This window comes from Aythya marila (genome assembly GCF_965140915.1).
Source record: "Aythya marila genome assembly, chromosome: 17".
NCBI classification, from domain to species: domain Eukaryota; kingdom Metazoa; phylum Chordata; class Aves; order Anseriformes; family Anatidae; genus Aythya; species Aythya marila.
The window spans coordinates 2,494,649-2,512,386 of NC_139058.1; the positions used below are offsets into that span (position 1 = coordinate 2,494,649).

The 17,738-nt window shown below is 39.6% G+C and overlaps 1 protein-coding gene across 8 annotated transcripts in view; it reads left to right on the forward strand.

Annotated features, from left to right (window-relative positions):
- CLIP1 (CAP-Gly domain containing linker protein 1) overlaps positions 1 to 17,738 on the forward strand; it is a 67,888-nt gene that overhangs the window by 13,589 nt on the left and 36,561 nt on the right. For all 8 annotated transcript variants that reach the window (XM_082774134.1, XM_082774133.1, XM_082774135.1 and 5 more), the window contains exons 4-7: positions 10,966 to 11,090; positions 12,135 to 12,351; positions 15,610 to 15,807; positions 16,199 to 16,302. In XM_082774134.1, coding sequence (XP_082630260.1) covers positions 10,966 to 11,090; positions 12,135 to 12,351; positions 15,610 to 15,807; positions 16,199 to 16,302 — 644 coding nt within the window. The remainder of the gene's footprint in view (positions 1 to 10,965; positions 11,091 to 12,134; positions 12,352 to 15,609; positions 15,808 to 16,198; positions 16,303 to 17,738) is intronic.

A 17,738-nucleotide genomic window follows, 5' to 3' on the forward strand; every position in this document is an offset into this window, starting at 1 on the left:
TGTTCTGTTGGTGATGTGCCATGTTACTTGGCTGCCCTTCATAAATTCAGAACCATAAATGCTTCTGCTGATGGATCGCTGTCATCCTTTTAAAAGGGAGCTAAGTTTTGTTAATTTTTTTTTTTTTTTAATAATTGTATTGTGTACCTTTCATGTTTGGATTGATATTATATGGGCTGGTATGGGTTTTCTTGTAGAGGCAGCGGGAATGAAGATTTACCATAACAGCCATGGTTTGATGCTAGTAAGGTCCCAAATTCTGTTTAAGTAGAACAGATTAAAGTTAGTATTTCGTCCTCTCTGCTTCCTGTTTGCCTTAAGTCTTCCTGTTGAATCATCAAATGGTAGTTTGAGGTTCCTAGCACAGCATAACAGTGATGCATGTGTGTAATTTACATGCCAGTGTCAGACAGTGTGCACAGGAATATGAATGTTAAATGGACAGGTTTCTTGTCTGATGGTTTTTAACCCTTCCTGTTGCTTTTGGTTTTTTTTTGTAAATATTCAAATTTTGGTATTAAGAAAAATGAAATTTTTGATCCCAGGCTAATCTTTTTTAGTAGATCCTAGGCTCTGCTAATTCCTAGTAATAATTCAAATATAAATGTCTCAAGTCTCCAGATCACAGGGAATAATAGAAAAGTTGGCTAAATAATCCATTCATCCACTAGGGTTTTTTTTTCCTTGCCACCGAACTCCTTCCTGGCCAGCACCATGGACTGTAGAGCTGGACTGTTAGTGAGGGATTGCTGGAAACTGGCCTCAGAGCACCAGTTACTGTGAAAGACCTGCCTGTCACTTACTGTGGCTTGCCTAGGCGATCCATCTCCATCACTGCTACAATTGCAACTGGACCACTCTGTGGCACGTCATTTGTTTTTCATTTATACTGGCAGCAGGAGCTTTTCAGTAATGTTACGCAAGGTGAGAGGCTTTATGGCATTTGTACTTCCCACCTCAGCACAGGATTTCCCCTCTGAGCCTTGAGACGCTGCAGTCTGACCGCCCTGTTGGTACCAACTAAATGCTGCCTCCCTTCCTCACTGCTTGCACTGACTGCTATTGAATACTCAGTGAAGGTCCTTAGCAATATGCCGTGCTGATTAGATACGTGGGGAAAACAACTGCTGAGAATTGCAGCTTGAAAACAGTGAGCCTCCAGCAGTGCAGGATTGCAGTTCAGCAGAACAATGAATTCATGATAGACAAAAGCTCATTTGGGAGTCTTATTAAAATACTTAACTGGAAAAGTATGTCCTCAAGGGCAAATTCATATACGGGTAAGGCACAGCTCATTAGCTAAGATTACATTCTAGAATGGACTTCAGATGTGGCTCAACTTTGTTGATCTTTGTGTGTGATCTAGGGTGGGGAGTGTAGCCTTGGAGTATTTCAATCTGGTAATTTTTTTCCTCTAACTTTGATTTTTAAATGTATTTAATAGGAGTTATCTTAAATTGATCTGTTCAAATTTTTAGTTAGGAACTGACTGGGTCTCAGTGGTACCTTCAACAATAACAGCTAAATGATAGCGTGTTTTTTTTTTCCTGCCTCATCTGGGTTATCAGGAAACAAGAGGCCATTCTGGCAGATGTTTAAGTGCCAGAGAAATGCGTTTACCAATTCACATCTCTCCTCGGCTTTTTCTGCATTACAAAAAAGTTGACCTAGGCTTGCTGAACCTGAAATGCTGTGTTCAAAGCATTTCAGGCTTGACAAATTAGCATTTCCCAGCAGCTAAGCTTTGTTGGAACATTTTTCAGTTCCTACTGAAATGTTAGTCCTGTTTCCCTGGAAGAAGAGAAGCTGTAAACTCTTTACGATTGCTTTTGCTTTGTGTCACAACAAGTTACTGCATCGAGTGTTCATAGCCAGCGGTGTGGGGATGAGGTAGCTTGGTTAAAGGCTGTGTGTGCAAAGAGATCCTGAAGAGCTGATTAAGGCTCTAGTGCATGGTGTTTGTTGTTTTGTGGGGATAGAAAAAATGTCTTAAGTTTATTTCCTCATTCCTTTGATGTCTTCATTTGTTTCACCAGTCTTTGGTGTACTTAGTTAGAATTCACTAATCCTACATGGTCCCATATTTATAGTTGCTCCCAAACTTCCACGGCAAAACTTTAAAAATATCCAGATATTTAGTAGTAAAGGAAGTTTTCAATGTTAGGTATCTATTTCTGCTTTAATTAGGTAGAAAGAAAGGAGTCGTAAAGGATCTTCCCTTAATTCAAATACCATTAGGAAGAGTAGTGGTGACACACAAACTGTTTGGGATGCTCAATCAGATGGTTGTCAGGGAAAAGAAATTCCCTGGTAGAAAACAAGTGGAGTTGTGGGGTGATCACCTACGTATTCTCGAATGCCTGCCAGCTTGGAGTGTTCCGTGTTAGGTTGTGCAAAACGATGCAATACTTGTGGAGATGAAAAGATTCAGGAGTCAAAGCTTTACATTGATGTGCAGGCTTGCTTTTCCAGGGGACAGAACACGTTTTTCCAAGAGGCCTGGCATGCTTAAACAAACAAACAAAAAAGTTTCCTTAACATGAAAACAGGCAGTGCTGAAAGGTATATTTGTCAGCTGAGTCAAGTTGCTGTGTTTTCTAATTTCTCTTCTTGAGATTCTGGAGGAGTCAAAGCAAAACAAAAGCAAATCAAACTACGTTGAGTGAATGCACAAGCTGAAGCAATAAACCCCAACACCGATGTTCCTTGGCAGCAGGAGACATCCCTTAGATTTCTATAATTTACTCCTTCTCAGAGATGATCAGGTCAGAAGAGTGCACAAGCTCTCTGCTGGCTTGGAAATCTTCTTCAGATCCCAGTGTATCTGAGCCAAACTCACCAAGCCTGCACTTAATTGCCTGGCTGACTCAAAGCTGAGCAGTACTTTTCCTTTCACTAACAAGTATGATGAAATACTTCATGTTCATATGTAGAAACGCTGAAAAAAACAGGGAGATAAGGTACATATTTAAAGAACTGTGGTTTCTGACACGTAACTCATTGTTATTCAACTTTTCATTTGTTGTATTGATGTATAACTTATGGGAAAAATAGCTGAATCAAAGGAAAAGCTATTAACGCAAAGCATAATTAAATAGCTCTGTCTTAACCATAATTTCCACTCTTAACATCTGAAGTATGTTCTCGGATCTGGATGTGATTTAGTTGTTAGAGAGAGGACATTAACTCTGGGCAGCCTGATCTCATATTTGGGGGTTGCTGTAACGTACAAAATGTCTTTGGGGAAATCCACACTTCCTTCATTGCATCGGTCCAGCCTCTCCGGGGTTAATGACAGCGCAGTCCAAAGTTTAGCACAGCTAGAGCTGATTTGCCTACTGAAAATGAGGCTGCAGTTTTAGTGTTTTCAAGCTAGTATAAATAGGAATTCCTATGCAGAGAGAGTGGTCCTGACCTCTCTTGTCTGCTCCCTTCTTGTGCCGGTGGAGGTGTTGTCACCAGGTAGTAAAGCAGGTAGGGAAAGAAAAGGCCTAGCTGCGAACTGATTCCATAAACAAATTGCTGTCAGGCTCAGCTGGTTTCTGTTTCCTGCTCCAGTCGCAGCCAGAGAAGCTGTTTGCCCTGGCATTGCAAACACTTATGATAGCACAGCCCCATGCAAAGTTGGTTTAAACAAACAAACAAAGAAAACCAAAACCCAACCTGTTGAAATAAAACGGGGAAACCCGCTTTGTGGGACAGTTGTTGCACCTCCTAAAGGTTAAAGCAGCTTTGAGAGCATCTTAGGCTTTTTGCTGGATGGACCAGATGCTGTATTTGTAAATAAATAAATATATAAACATCTTATCAACCTAAAGGGCCTTAGCCTTCTCAAAGGATTAAAGTGCTTTCATTCATTTAACCGGTTACAGCTTCACCGTGGTCTGCCAAATCTGATGCTTCTGGAGCTGAGCTGGAAAGCTGTAACTCGGGCCTCTGTCCATATGTTCCCTCACAAAAGGCTACAAAATGGATTGATAGGCATCTGCTGAGGGGGCCTTTTTGCAAAGTTATTCTCTACGCATGAATAACATCTAATTTCTTTTTATTGTGTCTGTTTTATGGCGTTCACTGTAAGTTATTTCTCGCTTAGTTATTTCTTATGAAGTTCTTTAGTGTTGCAGAGGCCGATAGGAGATTATTGTCGGATTTGTTTCCACCCATGTAACTTATCTTCAAGTAAACATCGTGTAAGGCTGCCAACTGATTAAACTCCAGCACTCTTAAAGGGGAAAAGATTTCATATGTTGAGAGAAGTTTCTCCCTTTAAAAAACAATCCTGCGTTGCTAATATGGTATTTTTAACTATTCCATTTTCTAGCTTGTGTAACATTCTGAATAGAAAATTATTTTCTGAGTTTAGCCTATTTAAAAATCTAAAATAGCCCGTATTTAACTGTTAGAAAAGCAAATATCCATTTGCATTGCTACAGTTAGAGCAGTGCAAAAACATCTTGCCATAATGCATACGATGATAGAAAAGGAAGAAAGATTTGGAAGTTACGGGCATGCAATCGTTGTGGCTGTCCCCTCCTGAACCTCACTTGTACTTGCAAATGCACGGCATGCCTAGCTGCTCAGCCAGGCTTTTGCCTTATCCTGGAGCTGAGTTGACTCTAAGGTGTTTAGATGGCTTTGTCATGTTAAGTTAAGGGATCCTCATATTTATGGATGTACACTGAGACAGTGTTTTAGCTATTGTAAAGTATGCATCTATAATGCAGATTAGTTTGTGAAATGGCTGCTGCAGCATGGAATATGAGAATATAGCTGAAGGACAGAGGGTGAAGCCTGGCTGTAATTCATTGTCTTGGTGATTTTTCTCTGAACAAACTGCAGCTATCCTTTTGTGCTAGCTTTAAGCAATTTTCAGGACGTGTCGTTACCTGTCTGCTTATGGGTGAATAAGATGTTAAATTTATATCATCGGTGCAGCAAGGTGCCAAGTCATGTCTAATCGTGAGTCCTTTGGTTTTCGCAGCTCCTTATTTAACTACGTTGCAAGTGAGTTATTGTGACCAAACAGCCATAACAGGCGACTTCCCGCAGTCGTGGTAAGGGTTTGTTCATGTAAGGCTGAACTTCTTGTGCGTGTGGGCTCTGTCTCCCTTCCCCAAGGAGTGACATCCAGGAACACGTTGTCCTTGGCCATTTCTGCACAGGATGGGCGAAGGAACAGTTTATTTATTTACTTACTGGAGTCTTGGCCTTTGCTTTTTTCATGGTGGCAAATTAACAGGTGACTTTTGTAGTATGCAATTGCTTGTTAGATTTTTATATTACTTCCTTTGTGAATAACTGGACTGCAGGAATTGAGCCTTGAGAGCAGATCGTGTTTAATTATTAAATTGGTTTCTTCTGGCAGTGGAGGGTTGTATGATAACTCCCTATCCATGTGAGTGTCTTATTGCACATTAGCTCGGTTGTCTGCTTTGGCCTTGGTTTTGAACTTTACCTAGCTACAACCAAATCTGATAGAAAAGTAGGGGTTTCAAATATAACTCCTTACAAGTTTGATAAAAACAGATAATCAAGTTTTTTGGAGCTTTGCTGTACCTCCACAGATTTTTGCATGTCAGAGAATCTGCATGAGCAAGGTCTTGTCTAAATGCTGTTCTCATCAAATGGGAGCAGCTGCAGTCACTCTTACATTTTTAGATAGCAGTCACTCGAGCATGATATCCAGTGCCACAGGAAAAGCAGCATCATTAATCCTGCTATTCACAGAATTGCTGGTTTGAAAGATCTGAGTCACAGAAGTAGGTTTAAAGTCTGGTAGGTACTCCAGCACTATTCTAGTTGTGCCTTGATCAAGTGCCTGATGTTACTCAGATATTTTGAAAAGAAATATGATGAGCTGGAAAAGTAGAAGCTAAACTGTCCAACATCAGACAAAAAGGGGAAGGGGAGGCAAAACTGACAGAGCTGATGTTGTGTCAGTGCTATTCAGCGCTTTGATTCTCGCTCTGGAAGTAATTGTAAATCCATCCTGATAAACCTCTGGATGGTCAGAGAGGTAAATAACAATGCGTGGAGCAGTCCAGAGGGACTTGTTTCATCCCCACAGCCCAAGCTGTTGGTTGCATTTTGCATTCGATGGCAGTGTGTGCAAGCATAAGAAGGAGAAGATAAACTGTGTCACAGTCACGGGGAGCTCCCTCCTGGAGGGGACAGCAGCTCTGGAAGATCCAGGAGCCAAAGGTACCGAAAAGGAGTTCATGGTTTGATGCTGTGGCAAAAGGACTGATGAGAATATGTAGTCCTCTGAGCAGGGCTTACCGTGCTTCTGGTCACTGCTAGGACATTGTGTAAAGCTACAGCCTTCGTGTTTTGAAAAGCATGTTGGGAACATTGGAGAGGATTCAGAACACAGCTGCAAAATGACTCAAGCTGGAGAACGTAGCTTGCAATAAAAGATCTGGAGAACTCAATCTGTTTTATCTATGAAAGCAAAAGTTGAGGTGGCTTGCTTACAGTGCGTGCTCTTGCGTGGTGAATGCTGGTTGCAGGAGAGCTCTGCAGTCTTACAGATGAAAGCCTAATGCGAGTCAGTGGCTAGAAGCCACAGTCAAATTGTTTTATTTCAAATCTAAATATGTTTTTAATAATGGAGAGATTAACTATGAAAATAAGCTGCCAGTGGAAGTATGCTTTCTTATGGTTATCAGCTCTGATCTAAAAACATCAACACGTACAGCTTGGTTCAGCGCTGTTACAGGGTTCATTACAGATGTAAGCAGATGAAATTAAAAGACCTGTTTTGGGAGAATCAGAGGAGATGACCTGGTGGTTCCCTCTGGCCTTGTGTGGGTGAAAGATTCAATTAAATACAATTGCTTCTGCCAGCTGGAAATGCTTCCTCTAAAGTTTGAGGAACAGCTGAAAGACAATTCTGAGTAGTAGATCCCAGGTTTTTCAAATGTGTTTGTGAGCCTGGGTGCTTTTTGTTTTGTCAGGTGTTGAGTGTAAGGGGTTTGAGTGCTTCTGGAAATGCCCAGCCTCTGTCACAGACACGGAAATATCCAAGTGAGGCCTTTTCACCATAAATCAGTCCTCAGGCACGAGGGAGGCAGAGCTTTTCCACTCTGCTCATCCAGCATGAGTAAATGATACTGTTTTGGGGACAAAGTTTCAGAAGTGGGTATCCTCTCTTCAAAGAGATTTGTGCTTTTCAGTAAAGGTGGTCTCAAAGTTTAGACCATCTCTTTTTCTTTTTCTTTTTTTTTTTTTTTCTGGGTTATTCTGGTTTATGTTTCCTCCTTCTGCTTGTCTAGAAATGCAGCTCTACACACGCTCTCACGAAGTCTGACATGCTCATCCCAAAGTGCTTTCATCAGGAAGTTTTTGAAGTTTTTAACCGCTTCAGGTTTACAAACCTGTTTTATTACTTCACTTTGCATGGCAGCAAATTAAGGTGAGCTTAGTTAGTATTTGATAAATGGGACTTACTCACTTTTTCCATGTGTTTGACATAACAGTAGTGAATTCCAAACAAATTTCCTCACCTTGCCATGACTGCTAGCCTAACCTAGATACTCAGGTATATTAGTGCTTTGTGTTTTACAGCTTGCCTATACTGAGTGTGATAACATTTTAAAAAGAGGTCTGGCAGTTCTTTTCTCTGCTCCATTATTTTGTGACCTGACTTAAAATGAACCAAGGTCACGGAAAACTGCCTTCTTGGTACTGATGCTCCATTTCTCCATATAGCTTTTAGAAACTTGTGCTGACCCTGTCTCTAAAACCAAAGACTTGGAAAGCGTTTGCTTACAGCTGAGCAAAACTGCAGATAGCTTCATCAATGCCATTAGCACTTTACTGCCATGGTGTACTCCAGTTCCTACTATCGGTAAGGATAAACATGTCAGTGTTTGCAGAAGCCAGAACTGTAGTAGCTGGCGATTCAAAGAAGCTTGATTAGGTCTGGGGAAAAAAATAAAAAAAAATCTTTGGCATTCTTCCTTGTGTCTTGTTTTAAAATAAGCCTGGTACCATGGTTACAAGACCAGTCACATGGCTCTTCTCCTGGGATCTCACTTTGCGCATCCCCATATGTTCCCGGGACATGAATTCGTCCTCGTGCTCCCTCCTACCGGGCCCTGGGCTGGGGTCCTGTGTGCCCTCTAGAGCAGCTCCAGCCAGAACCAGCCCTTGCCAAGGCTCCTCTTCCGATCGCCTCCTGCAGGGATTTGGATGCCGTATCTTCCAAATCAGTGCCATACATTTTTTACCTAAGAGTGGAAGGTGAGCAGGGCCAAGGTATGAACCGAGAAGGAATGCGTGTTCTGCACCCAAGGTTAACCCGTGTTTTCCTGGAGCTGGCTCTATGGGCTGAGAGGTTTATTTCCAGTTTGAGTTGGTGGGAACAGCCTACAAACAATTTTCCCTGTCTCTGGGAGCCTTTGCTCCTAACTATCCCTTTTCACTAGTGGCTTCAGATAGCTCTGTCATGCTTTCCCCAGGCACCTTTCTCTGGAAAGTCTTTTATTTATCTATTTTATTTTTTTAGTAGTTGACCTGCCACAAAACCACAATAAGCTTCCTGGCCACTTCTGCAAAAGTTGCTGAGGAATCCCTCTGTGCAACTGCAAGCCTGACTATTGTCTGCGAGGGGATGCTCCTTATCTGGGCTATTGTTTTAGATTTCCTGCCTCATTTCTTTAATGGGTTCTTTCTGGCCTCCTTTGCTTTAACTCTGTTTATTCAGGCAGAAAACAGTACAAAACCGACCAGTGAAACAGTACACATGGAGCTAAACAGTCTTTCTTTTCACCTAAAGATTATCCCAAATTTAACTTGTTATTAAAAGCAAACAAAACAAAACAACAACAAAAAAAAGAAAACTTGCTAGAAAGGGAATGACAAGGACAACTTGCAGACCTAGGTACCCCTGACAGCACACACATGCATGTTTTTCCCTCGCACTGTTCAGTTAAATGTTATTTATACTTATGTTTATGGTACTTATCCTCTAGAAAAAGTAGGTTATGTATGAGGGTGAATAACGTGTGGACTTCAGGGATAGCTTTTCCCACAAAATACTTTGAAAAAAACAATATTAGGTCTTCCCTCTTCATCCCTGTGCCCTGGAGGCTTAGAGGAGATCTGGATTCCAGGGGACTGTTTTGGTCACTTTGGTCAGTTTCCTTTCCAAGGCAGTACTCTCGCCTTTTTTTTTTTTTTTGAGAGGGGATGTTTGTCTGTTCTCTGCCAAGAACACCAAATACCAAACATTCTACTTCTACTAGTTACTATATTAGGCTGACTCGTGATAACTGTAAACTTTGTGTATTTTTATTCCATGGAGAACGATTTGCTATGGCAAGACATAAATGTAATCTGCAGGTTAAGTCTTGTTTCAAGATCTCTAATGACAGAAGAAAAGGGGGCTGCCACCTTAAACAGGGATGAAAAATATCTGCTTTTCCCATTTCAGTAAGATCAAAGGGGTTAATTATTCTTCCTTGGTTTTCTGAGGCTTTAAGTGTGTGGATTAGGATTTTCTTACCCTCAGCTGAAGCCCTGGATCTCTAATAGAGCTGTCAGCTCTGCGCAGTTGATGAACTAGGAGCTAGAGCACAAATGTGTGTCATCTAACTTAGTACTTTGAGGACACTTAGTGCTTTCATGCAAGCTAATGTACTCCATTTCCAGGCTCCTCACACTTAACCTCTTGTGCGAACACGTCTCAAATGTATTAAAATGAATTATCTAGTGTACTGCGATCATGCACCCTAATTGATGGCACAAGAAGCCTGTTGTTCTCTGGTTACCCTGGGAAGCTCCCCACAAGGAATACAATGTCTAATGGAAAAATTACATAAAGTCCTAACATACTTTTCAGCACATAAAAAGGAAAATTACAGTCTTTGTGTTAGCAGGTTACTGCTAACATTCTGCTAAGGCTGTGAAATAAATCCCTCATCATGTAATGAGTGCTGGAAAATACAAGTGAAAAAAACAACAGTCCTGAAAACATCCACACTGAATCCAGTGACTCTCTTGAAGAGGTAGTTTTCATCAACATTTGCTTGTTTTCTTGGTGCTGGATACCGGCTGAACAGATTTTCACACCAATAGGGCACAGCATATTGTCATTCTGACCTGCAAGAACCCTGCAGCTCTGGCTCGTGGCCCTTCTTGGCAAACGTCAGTCCCACTGAACACCTTTTGCTTCTTCACCTAATTTAATTCCTTCCTCCTCTGGGAGTTATAAAACATGGCAAGTAAGTGGAACAGGATCAAGATGGCTGTAAAGATGTAGGTTTTTAAGTTTGAAAGCAAATCATTTCTAATCTTCTATTTAGGGCTATTGAAAAAAAAAAAAAAAAACCAAGAAAATGATTCTACCCCTCCCTGAGAATTCAAATAGTTGTTTGCATCTACAGTTTTGCAGTGCTTTGCATTATGTAAATTCTCCCAAGTGCAAGAGCATTGTGCTGTGTAGTTTCTGAATTATTCCTTATAGAATATACGACTTTTTTCTCATTGAATTTCTTTTACTTTTCCTCACAGAATTAGAATAAAAAATAAGAAGCCCTTAGAAAGCATTTGTTGCTGACTGAAGTTTGTGTGAAAATATAATACAGATCCTATTGCATTCAGTTTGCTGGTTATTCCGTGTCTTGCTGAATATCTTGTTAATCATAAAGCCTTATCAAGTTATCTAATAGAGTTGTGGCCTCAATCTTGACAAACTTTTCCCAAATACCAAACTGGACAGAATTAAATGCTAGAGAAAGGTTTTGTCTTTTTTTTTTTTTTTTTTTCCATCTTCTGCAAACAATTTAGTTGTGAAGATTTGTTCAAGGTATTAAAACAACCCATAGGCAAAAGAACATGCAGCTTGAAATAAGAACTCATTAATGTGCTTTGTGAACGTGATCATACTGAATGCTTTCCCACTGGATTTTGTATTTCATTTGGAAATGCAGTAAATACAGCTGTGTGTCTTATTGCTTCAAGGTTGGTGGAACAAAAGCCGGAGTTGTGCGTTTCTTGGGAGAAACCGACTTTGCTAAAGGAGAGTGGTGTGGAGTAGAACTGGATGAACCCCTTGGAAAGAATGATGGAGCTGTTGCTGGAACAAGGTTAGTTTGTCATCAGATAGACACCTTAAAGATCTTGCGTATCTCTGTTTTGCTCTGTCTTTTTAACATCTTAAATTAAACTTTATATCAAGAGAAGCAGTTAGACTGTAAACCTGACTGCTGGTGGGAGGGGGATCCTTACACACTGATTTGAATTTTATGACACCTACACATCTCTGAAAGTCTGCATCAACCCCACGTTCACTGGATTGGTTACTCTCTCCTAACTCCCATGTGAGTTTTATTCATAGACTGATAATGGAAAACACAGTTTTCAGCTTTTTGAACCTCTGCTTGGTTTCCCAGTTTGACATGAATTCTCAGTTAAGAAAATATCTCTAGGTGTCTAAAAGCTGAATTTAAGGAAAATTCTCCTGCATTGCAGGAACTGAAAGCTTGTATAGCCACATTATAAAGACTAGGAACCATATAGATTCTTCCTTCAACAAGTCATATTTAGAAAATATTCACATCACAAATTATCTTTCTCATGTGGTGTAAAGAACAGTTCTTTAACTCTTTAAAAAGTGTTTCTACAAGGATTGTGCTACTTTAACATGGGTGTTCACAACTTACCATTTTAAAATTATGATTCTATATAACCAAAGATACATATTCTGTATAATCAAATATGCATTTATGCAATCAAATATATAACTGCTTGATTAAATAATCTGATTTTATTTTTAACTCCTTATCACCTTTGTTGTTGGCAGCTCAGAGGAACATCTGAAAGAGAAAGGATGTGCATGTTTGAATCTGAATGGAATATGTAGGAAACAGCTCTAGCTCAAGAGGTTTTTTTCTGTTGAATTTCTGAAGTCTGCTGTAATAGTGCTACTGCAGCCTAAAGAAGCTCCATTTACAAATCCATTGTTTAAAAAAAAGGTCTCAACCTAATATAGATGAGGCTGTCACCAGCTGTTACCCTGGCCTTTAATACTGTTAGACTATTTATCTAGAATTCTTTGTGAAGCCAGATCGTGTATATGAAAAGACAGAAGTTAATTTAGTACTCTCATCTGTCTGCTTTGTTTTTCAAAGGTATTTCCAGTGTCAGCCAAAATACGGTTTGTTTGCTCCAGTCCACAAAGTTACAAAGATTGGATTCCCATCGACTACACCAGCAAAAGCGAAGACAACCGTGCGAAAAGTGATTGCGACTCCCACAGCCCTGAAACGTAGTCCGAGTGCATCTTCCCTGAGCTCCCTCAGTTCTGTGGCCTCTTCAGTAAGCAGCAAGCCAAGCCGTACAGGACTAGTAAGCTTCTTTTTCTATTGCATGCTTTACATTCCCAAGCAAGAATCCACGTGGCACTTGCCTGTGATCTACTTGCATAAATTGAGAATAGAACAGCTCTTGGGGAGAGTACAATGTACATTTAATTGTGCTCTCTTTTTCATTCAAAGCATGCATGAAGGAAGGAACTCTTAGCTAGCCCTGAAGAGTAGCTGAATATTTGAATATTTAAGCTTACACAGTTAATTCAGGCTAACTGAGTTATTGCAACAAGAAAGGGGCTTGTGATGCCAACAAAATGAGAAGGCATCAATGTTCTCTGACTGAAATCTGCATTTAGTTGTTAATTTTTCCTAGCATACCACAAATCTCTGTCATATGGGGTTTGTGTTTGAGGATCTGGTTTGCACTAAAGCTTCCATGGCTCAAACTTGTTTCATTAAACAGGAAGCTTCAAATTGTCAAGTTGTAAAAGGGTTTCTTTTACTCTTAAAGAGATGAGTCAGCTGCAAAATATAGAAGTAGCAATCATCAAGTTTTTGCTGACAAGAAGCCTCTTTCTTTTATTTTGGATTTGTTTTTTAATCCTATGAATTCGTAAAGGCAAAATGTTGCAAAGTACAGTGGCTCAGGTGAATTTTAACACAGTACTAATTCCACCTAATACACTTACTGTGGATTCTTTTAAAGTTACTCTGTTACATAAATGTCCTAATCTTGGGTTGCAGCAGTAAAACAGATCTTCTGAGAAAGCTGAATTTAAGAAGTCTCTCTTTAAAGGCAGTTAAAAGCACAGATTTTTTTTTTTCTACGATCACCTTTTTTATTATTTTCTTTAAAAACAAACAAAACCCAATGTACATCTGACTGGAAAGAGATCAGCTCTCACTGATCTGGGCCTAGTTAGCTTGCATACAGCTCCATTGACAGCAGGTGCAGGACAGGAAGGTGACGAACCGTAGTCCTTCAAAACTGAAGCAGATTACAACTGAACAGAGGTCAATGGTCGATCAGGGCAATGGGGTTAATACCTTATTACAACAAGCGTAAGGGATTTTTATTTGGCACAAATGGAGGGACTTTGTTACTTAACCCATCCTGGAAGCTGCACCTCTCGCTAGGGAGTGCCCCCTAGTTTGAAGCTGTTGCACTCAGTAATGCCTCAGGCTCAGGGAATGCCTGCTCAGGGCAGTTTGTGGGCTGACAGTGAAGTGTTAATATGGACCTCCACATTTTATTTGGTATGCTATGATATCCTCAGCAAGAATAGGGTACAGTTACACAGTGTAAATGTTTACAGTATGTTCGCTTGTTTTGCTCTGTGCTATGCCCCAGGGCTTTTGTGTGTTTTGAGCCTTAAAAAATAAAGCTTCCATAACCCATTATTTCTGGAATTAAAATTCCAGCTTTCTTCTAGCTCTGTTCTCAGGCAATGTGAAGATCTGGTTACCTTCCAAGTAAAAGGGCTGTCAAAATAATTTTGACACTTAATTTCTTTAAAAGTTAAGCTGCTGAAGAAACAGATTTTCCCAAATCTCCCAGCAAACTTCTCTTGCTCTGATTTTTAGGAAAAAGTATAATTTATCTGGAATCCATTGCGGTCTTACATAGTCTTCTCAGTTAGTCAGGTCTGTTGCTGTTTTCTTCTTCCTGAAAATCAACTGTCAAAGTAGGTGATCTAATAACTTAATAGGGCTGGTCTGTTACAATTGGCATGTATTTCCAAGTCTGAAGGAAGTTGTTGCTTCTCTTGAAATCTTTTCAATTCCTTATGGAATCAGAAATTAAGTAAGTATGACTAGAAGAGCTAGAATTGTTAAAAACCAATGCATTCTGGAGTGAGATGTTCTCCAGAAACTGAAAGGATGACAGACAGCTAATCTAAGCATCAAAGTTGAAAGTTCTGGTTTATTTAGTCCCATACCTTTAAAGTCATTGAATACAGTATTTGTAATAGATCAGAGATGTATCATTCGAGGCTGTAAGAAGACGAGTTAGAATGGTTCTGTAGCAATCCTGGTAACAGAAGGGGAAGCATGTTTTTGTGATGACAGAAGAATACGTCCGTGTTACGCTTTCTCTTGGGGATGTAGTCTAATGCCAGCATTCCAAGCTGTATATGGCAACTGTTCTTCAACATTTTGATCTCTGAAAGGATCATGAGAAAAACATATTCCTATTTTGGGGTAATACCATTAGAGCTAAAGTTTAACACAACAGAAGGATAAATCTTTGTCTATTGCTTTGTTTGTTTTAAATGAGGCTTTAACTGAGATGTCATTCATTTTTAATACTTAGGAAGCAAATTTCTGAGCTACTAAACATGGGGTCAGTTTTTATAAGCTGTATCAGATTTCTTGATTCAGTTTTTGCTGTTTTCACAACTCTTGCTCACTATTACTACATAATTTCAGTTTATTTACTTTCCCTTCTAGCTCAAAAACTCTTGAGGAAGTAGAAGACAGGGCCATGATGAATTTTCACTGGCACTGGTTCCATTCAGTGGAGCAGAGATCATGCAAGGTCAAGAAAAATCTTAAGGTTCATTTTAGCTATAGTTTTCCAGTTTGATTCATTTTTATCTATTCTCTTTAAAGTTTAATCCTTCAGACTTTTATTTTATTTTTTTCCAGAAGTAATTTAATTCCAAGGATATAAATATATGCTTTAATCAGATACCAAATATACATCTTCATGAGGTTTTAGCTGTAAGGCTGGCTTTTTAAGTCAAGGTAAATGCCTTTGACCCTGAATGTTTTACTCCCATAGTAGAGACATGAAATGCTAGTTGGAGATCCAAAAGCTTTTGATAGAGCATTTGGAAATGTTATGCCTTCGCTGGTGACCCAAGATAATGACTAGGTAACTAGAGTGACAATGTTATTAACTTGCTGTAAAGGTGCCTTTTTTTTTTTTTTTTTTTAAATGCAAAAGGTACTTAGAAAGCTAATAAGCTAGCCTTTGTGTGAGTCTACCAAACCTGCCTTAGACTGAGGCCAGCCTTTTGTTTTCATTTAGCCTTCTGTCTCCTACACACTGCCTGCTGATTGCTCCAAAACCAACCTACTGCATAGGTATGGCCATTGTTGGATTCTAGAAAATGAAGTAATTTAAATGTAAAAGCAAGAAAAATATTTTTATTTAATAAAAATCCCAAAGGAGAAGGTACAGTGGGTTACAGAAAACATTTGTTTCACTAACACAATGTTTGTAGAGTCTGGAGATATCCCTGGTTTTTGCTTGATACAGGACGATTTTTAACTTTCTTACTTTGTGAAGTTGACAGAAACATCCTCCCGGTATGCAAGAAAAATTTCTGGTACCACAGCCCTACAGGAGGCACTGAAGGAGAAGCAGCAACATATTGAACAGCTCCTGGCAGAAAGGGACTTGGAGAGAGCAGAAGTTGCAAAAGCAACCAGTCACGTAGGGGAAATAGAGCAAGAATTAGCACTTGTTCGAGATGGACACGATCGGGTAAGATCAACGCTATTGTTCTTACAACAGAGGCTTTAAGACAATTGACTTAATTCCTCAAATTGTATCTTCTTACTGAAAAGGTCTGGGAGTAAGAGGTAGTATTGCAAAAGTAAAATAGTCTATACCTGTGAGATCTTCCCTGTGGGAGCTTGAGCTTGCTAACATAGCAAATCTGTGTAATTTAACAAATTTTGGTTCAACTTCTCTTCACGTGTCAAGAAGCAATGCTATTATTTTTTTTTTCTGTTATATGCATATTTGAATATAATATTATTCTCCCTTGGCCTATCACTTTATCAAATTGTGATTACTGAGGTACAGATACATAACCTGGAAACAAATTCATGTATTGTCCAACTTAGATTTTGTTCTTATTCCTTCTAATTAGCATGTACTGGAGATGGAAGCAAAAATGGACCAGCTACGAGCTATGGTGGAAGCTGCTGATAGGGAGAAAGTGGAGCTTCTCAATCAGCTTGAGGAAGAGAAAAGGTAACCCAAAATCGTCTTCATTAGTATAACTGATAAAAAACAAACTTTGCACTAAAAGTAAATATTGTGGTAACAAATTTTAATAATGCAGATATGGGCAGTTACTGTACAAAACCATATCACAGTTTCTAAAAATTAATACTAAAATAAACTCTTAAATTTAGGAAGGGAGAAGAGCTATAACTGTATAATACAGCCAAAGAAAATTATACTGTGATGCGTTACAGCTGGAAGAGGGAATTAAATGTTTTTGAGGTATTGTGTGATTGACTAACTACTCAGACTTAGCATGTGGCATTCCTTGGGAGACAATCTAAAGTGGACTGTTTGGAGGCTATATTGGAGGCTATATTGGATTCCAAATGCTTTTGTGAGAGTCTATTTGGAAACCCATTGTGAGTCTGCTGTAGGCTTGTGTACTCCCTGGGAATTAGTCAGATGTCAACCTCTCTGAAAGGCTTCCCTACAACTGGAAAACACAGACAAGAAGATCCAATGGTAAACCCTGGGTAATTCCATTACAGTTTCCATGCTCCCTTTTTTTTGGGAGGGACCCACTTGTAATGAATTTGCAAAATAAACAGTGCAGTTAGGAATAAAATTATTTGTATAACCTCTACAAAATAATGCAATGTTTTGTTTGTTTGTTTAATTTAATAATAAGTAAAAATAAAAATAATTTTAAAAAGCTTTGCAGCACCTCTGGTAGCATGGCTGTAAACCTCTTTTCACTGAATGCCAGGTCAGTGGGGGTCTATTTCACCGCAATCCTCCATGGCCTTGAGCTCACCTTCAGCATGTTGCTAAGCAGCATAACAGTGCTGCTGTGTCTGCCTGCTACCCATTAACTGAAGTGACGTCTAACAGCCAGGAAAACATTTCATGGCTTCAGCAGTGTAATATTTCTCCTTCCTCCTAGCCACTCTAGGTTTGTTTACTTTGAAAGCTCCTTGTGATATGTATTCAAGTCAGTCTCAGCAGTAACTTGAAGTCAAATAATCTTTAATCCTCTGTTTCCCAAAGCATAGGGGTGAGACAATCACAAGTTCTTACTGTCCTTTTGTTTCAGACATCTGTCACTTGTAACTCCCTTTGATGTAATGATTTCTACACCTGCCAGCCAAGCTCCAGGCACCAGCAGCATGTGCAATTCAAAGGAAAGAAGGCATGCTTGTCTCTTCCTTTGCCCCATCTTACTATGTTGAAAGGAGGAGATCTGGCCCCTTGTTCATTGGGGCATACTAGATAAAGGGAAGGGAGGAAATAGCTTTTTAAAAATTTTAGGTCAGTTACCATCTTCTCACCTCTATCTTCCCGCTCTAAAACTGCTGTATGAACAAGGCAAGCTGTTATCTGTGTTCCTGCATGCACTCCCAGTCTGTATCTTGCAGTTCATCTTGACAGCTAATAATGTGCTTGTCTATGCTAGACTTTCG